Genomic DNA, 5,949 nt, shown 5'->3' on the forward strand with positions numbered 1-5,949 from the left:
TTCACTTATAAACGTATTCAAATATATCAAGCCGATACGTCATTACGTGGTAGAAATTAATGAAACTTTTTTTAAAAAATAAAATATACTTAATCGTGTGTTTTTTATATCTAAATTATATAAAACTGAACTTACCTGATATAGACTGTAAAAGACCTGCTGCAGTCTCTGCCTGTTCTTACCATAGACAACATAGGTTACCTGTTTGCTTTTCCTATGCACGCAACCAGTGAGGATAGCCAAAAAAAGCTTTAAGTTGTGAGACGCACCTATTTGGTGTTTGCTACCCAGCGGACGTGGCATACTTAAAGTAGTACACAGTTTAAATGTGTACCCATCATAAAGCAAGAATAACGAGGAGTTGATACATTTACAAGATAACTGGTATTTTTCTAAAAAGATTTTTTAACGCCTTTGAAAACACTTGACAACCAAATGAGTTTTGTAAACGTAATCATTTAAAAAAAAAGAAAAACATATATTGTTACAAACTTGTGAAGTAGCCACTAGAAATACAAACTAAAGATGCAATTCTAAAGTTTAGGAAGCAAACAAACTAAACAATGTACAGCACTATATGGCTATATCGTCCATCAATCAGTTCTAAAGTTTAGGAGCAAACAAACTTAACAATGCAGAGTACTATATGGCTATATCGTCCATCAATCAGTTCTAAAGTTTAGAAGCAAACAAACTAAACAATGTACAGCACTATATGGCTATATCGTCCATCAATCAGTTCTAAAGTTTAGAAGCAAACAAACTAAACAATGTACAGCACTATATGGCTATATCGTCCATCAATCAGTTCTAAAGTTTAGGAAGCAAACAAACTAAACAATGTACAGCACTATATGGCTATATCGTCCATCAATCAGTTGTAAAGTTTAGAAGCAAACAAACTAAACAATGTACAGCACTATATGGCTATATCGTCCATCAATCAGTTGTAAAGTTTAGAAGCAAACAAACTAAACAATGTACAGCACTATATGGCTATATCGTCCATCAATCAGTTGTAAAGTTTAGAAGCAAACAAACTAAACAATGTACAGCACTATATGGCTATATCGTCCATCAATCAGTTGTAAAGTTTAGAAGCAAACAAACTAAACAATGTACAGCACTATATGGCTATATCGTCCATCAATCAGTTCTAAAGTTTAGAAGCAAACAAACTAAACAATGTACAGCACTATATGGCTATATCGTCCATCAATCAGTTGTAAAGTTTAGAAGCAAACAAACTAAACAATGTACAGCACTATATGGCTATATCGCCCATCAATCAGTTCTAAAGTTTCGGAAGCAAACAAACTAAACAATGTACAGCACAATATGGCTATATCGTCCATCAGTCATTTCTAAAGTTTAGGAAGCAAACAAACTTAACAATGTACAGCACAATATGGCTATATCGTCCATCAATCAGTTGTAAAGTTTAGAAGCAAACAAACTAAACAATGTACAGCACTATATGGCTATATCGGCCATCAATTAGTCCTAAGGGTCAAAAAAGTTTAAAACCCATGTCTACAGCGCCAGACACATATGGAGATATACAGCATAGTTTTTAAAATGATATATCATTTTCTCTTAAAGCAGTATTTTCAAAACGTGCAAGAATGTATTCCTGCTAGGAGGTCACAACCAACTTCGTATTTCACATTGACTACACTATCTTGGTGTTGAAGCCATTCAAGCTAGCGTTAATAATCTGTACTACTTTCATTGCTAAAAAAATACCGGTAGGATAGTCAGATATTTTTGCATTAGATTTGCCTGAAAATGAACCAAAGTAGAGAACACAAATGAAACGAAATACCTGCAAAAACCTAGCAGAGATGGAAATATGTATATTACGATATTGATGTTTGTTAAAGGATTGGTTTTTATGACGATATTTTCCCAGATTTGTTTTTGACTTCCTAACAAGTGATCTTGCTGATCCAACCCAGAAATGCGCAAGTAGGCTCCATTCGACAAATAAACTAACCAATGAATTACGTAAGAATATCAAGATAGGACAATGCAGTTTTCTTATTATTAATCATACCAATATTCAGTCAAAGCTATTACTTTTTATAGTGCAAAATAGTCTTTAAAATAAGGTTATCAGGTGTCCTATGATAAATAACAACTAAGATTAAATAAACACCCTATGGCTATATCGTCATTACTACGATACTGAACGACAGTATGTTCACTTAACAATCTCCAATAGTTGTATTACATATTTATGTATGTATTTATTGGTATATCGATGCTAGATACGATTCTTACGTTGTACTTCTTTTTTCTCTAAGTTATTATACTAAGTTGACAGTTTTAACAGTTTTATTACATGCGCCTACACACGTGTCTATATATATATAGCGATAACTAGTTTTAAATGTCCATGCTTTATTTATATATACATAACTTAGTCCACCTTTTTTATGATCCGGTTTCTCCCTTAATTGTTGTGTATCATCCTTGTTATTGTTTTGTATCGTCTTTGCTGTCAATCTTGTTTCTTCTTATTTTTACTACTATGGATCCAGTAACCATCTACAACAAAGCTAAAAGAGGAGCCCAGAGAGTTGTTACCTTGCAGCACCATCTTAGCAACTACAACTCGTACATCCAGGACAATATTGTACCCCAAGGTTTACGATTCAAGTGCACGCCCAATGTTGGTCTTATGTCTAAATCTGCTACTGCACGCTTTGACCACATCAAACTTGTCAGTCAAACTAAACTTCTACATCTTCTTCAAGGCATTTGTAATAGTAAACTTTCTGGTGCGTCTAAGGAACTGGCAGTTAATTTAAAACACCTGACTTCAGTTATACCCGAGAATGATAGAAACATCTACCTTCAGAAGATTCAATATTTCGAAAACATCAAACGTACATCTCTTAGACATACACAAATGAAAATTTCCACCGTGATGGGCTTCACAATCTCCCGGAAACTGACATCAACTCACGTCGCACAGTTAAAAAGACAAGAGGGAGAAGGTTCCAACGTAAACACCAAACTGTCAAGACCACTACGAGTAATACAGTCGTCAACCTATCAAACCATCCCCTTACAGAACAAGAGCATGCTCTTCTTACTAAGGGTCTTAATTTTTGTCCGATCCCCAAAAGCCCCAACAATGCAGAGCTGATCGAAGACATGGACAGATTCTACAGGCTACTTCGCCTACGCGTGTACTTTGCTAAAGATCCTGACCCAGTTGATGTAGAGGATACTCAGTCAGAAGTGTCTCCCGTCGCACCCCTGATCAATCCATTCAAACATAAAAGTAAATGGAACCCGTCTCCCAGCAGAGTACCTGCTCTCGAAGCGTTCATCAGTGCAGTGAAGGAGGAAGTAACCGTCAACTTAAACAACATGCAGACAACCAAGGACAATCTGTCACCTTTGGAACGCCAGGCACTCAAATCCCTGAAAAATAATTCGGACATTGTCATCAAGCCAGCGGACAAAGGCTGTGCAGTTGTTATAATGAACAGGGACGACTACATCCCAGAGGCTAATCGGCAACTCTCCAACGAGACATTTTATCGTAAGGTCGATAGTGACCTGACGCACGTACACGCACAGCAGATTAATAATACCATCAATAGAATTTTAGAGAAGGGTGATATTGACAACGATACCGCGAAATTCCTGTGCCCCGAAAATCCTCAAGCAGGAAAGTTTTATCATCTTCCTAAAATTCAAAAACCTGGGAACCCTGGTAGACCCATCAATAACTCGATCAACCACCCGACGGAGAAAATTTCCCAGTTTGTTGACTTCCACCTCCGACCATTCGTAGAACATTTACCATCTTTTTTAAAAGACACCACAGACTATCTAAACAAAACACCTGCTAAGAACTTACCAGAAGGTACCTTGTTAGTTACGATGGACGTCGTTTCCCTCTACACTAACATACCGCATGACGGCGGCATTGCAGTCTGTCGCGAGGCATGGGAACGGCGCAGTACCAAAAACCCATCGACTGATAGCCTGGTGGATTTACTGAGACTTGTCCTCACACTTAACAACTTTACATTCAATGAGGATAACTACATACAAGTTAGTGGTACAGCCATGGGTACTAAGATGGCCCCCTCATATGCCAATGTTTTTATGGGACATCTTGAAGCCCAACTTTTAACATCTGCTCCAATTAAGCCATTTAGCTGGTTGAGATTTATCGATGACGTTGAAATCAAATGGACATCGGGTCGGGACTCCCTTGACGAGTTTATTGAGTACGCTAACGCGTTCCACGCCACCATCAAATTCACAGCGGATATCTCAACGGAGAGCAACACATTTTTGGACACCAGTTCCACTCTGATTGATGGTAAGATTAGTACGGACCTCCACTGTAAACCTACTGACACACACCAGTATCTCCTCCCATCCAGTTGTCACCCCTCGCACACCACGAGAAGCATACCCTACTCCCAAGCTCTGCGCATCAGGCGTATTATTTCGGATGACATCATCTTTGAACGCAGATGTTCAGAGTTAAAGTCCCATCTTCTTGGCAGAGGATACAAATCTACTTTGATAGATCGGGAAATAGACAAAGTGAGGGTACTGGACAGGGCCAGTCTGCTTGTATACAAAGTCAGACCCCATACACAAAGGGTACCTTGCGTAGTCATGTTCCAACAAGACATGCCGCCACTTCCATCTATCTTGGAAAAGCACTGGCGCATCATCGAATCTTCAGCGAAACTTGGGCAGATCTTTCCAGAGTCTCCTATACTGGCATATCGTAGACCTAAACACATTAGAGATCTTGTGTTAAGCAGCAAGCTACCTACACCTAACCCTGCTGCGGCGAAAGGCTCTTTCAATACCTGTAACAAGAAGGTGTGCAAACTGTGTCCATACACGCGCCCCACAAATACATTTCAATGTACAATCAACGGCAAAGTGTATCACATACTACAAACGCTGACTTGCACATCAGTCAATGTGGTGTACCTTATTACCTGCAATAAATGCAAGTTACAGTACGTGGGCGAGACATGCACCCAGGTCATTGTCAGGATCAACAACCACCGCTGCTCCATCAAGCAGAACAAACCAGACTTCCCTGTGGCAAGGCATTTTAATATGCCTAGCCATAGTTGGAAAGACATGCAGGCTGTTGCCATAGATCATTGCCCTACATGGGATGAAACGAGATGACGTACGAGAGAACGGTTTTTGATCACCAATCTACAAACCCGCTACCCTCGAGGTATGAACGAACGATAGGCGGTTGCCATCCGCTCGTTTTCCTTCCAGGGGGCATTTGACCTAATGATTCATTACTGCACAGTTGGTCTGCTATCTCGCCTGCCTGCTGCTTAATGTCAGTGTGTGTGACCAACAGCCGTTGTCAGATTTATTTTGCAGATTTATACAGTATCTTTGCAATTTTATCTACTTATTCATCCTGCACTCACTTATTTGATAATTACATGCATTATTCCTGCAAACCAAAAGAGGCGTCTAAGTGGGACCCCCTGCTGTGACTTAGATCCATCGCAGTATTGAGAGGCGACTAATGAGACATTCCGTAGCAGATTGGAGATTTTTCACATTTACCGGACCAGATTTCCAAATGCACACAAATGCACATGTTCCACGTTTTTGATATCTCTCGTTGACTCACTTTATATGACAGTGCATCTTGCGCAAGAATAGGTCCTCAACATCAGCGTTCCTTGTCCGCGATGCTCTCAGCTTAATTGCTGCCTTCGGCTGTCTTTAGCCGAGGGGACTATTGGTTTTATATAATAGCTATATTTTCAATTATAGTATATCAATTCTATCTTCTTGTAATATGATGTATATGTACATGTAACTGTTCTGTTTCACTGTGTCTTGAAAAAGGAGCGGATCGCTCCGAAAATTTGACAACCTAAACTTGTCCACACTGTTGGAATTACTTCTTTGCCCCATATA

General features: G+C 39.2%; 1 protein-coding gene across 1 annotated transcript in view; it reads left to right on the forward strand.

The window, feature by feature from the left end:
• The first annotated feature begins 3,162 nt into the window (after positions 1-3,162).
• The window catches only part of LOC110441246, a 3,769-nt gene continuing 982 nt past the window's right edge, over positions 3,163-5,949 (forward strand). The window contains exon 1 of the mRNA XM_021484352.1: positions 3,163-4,866. Within this exon, the coding sequence (XP_021340027.1) occupies positions 3,163-4,866 (1,704 nt within the window). The remainder of the gene's footprint in view (positions 4,867-5,949) is intronic.

The sequence above is a fragment of the Mizuhopecten yessoensis genome, unplaced genomic scaffold, assembly GCF_002113885.1.
Source record: "Mizuhopecten yessoensis strain PY_sf001 unplaced genomic scaffold, ASM211388v2 scaffold715777, whole genome shotgun sequence".
Taxonomy (NCBI): domain Eukaryota; kingdom Metazoa; phylum Mollusca; class Bivalvia; order Pectinida; family Pectinidae; genus Mizuhopecten; species Mizuhopecten yessoensis.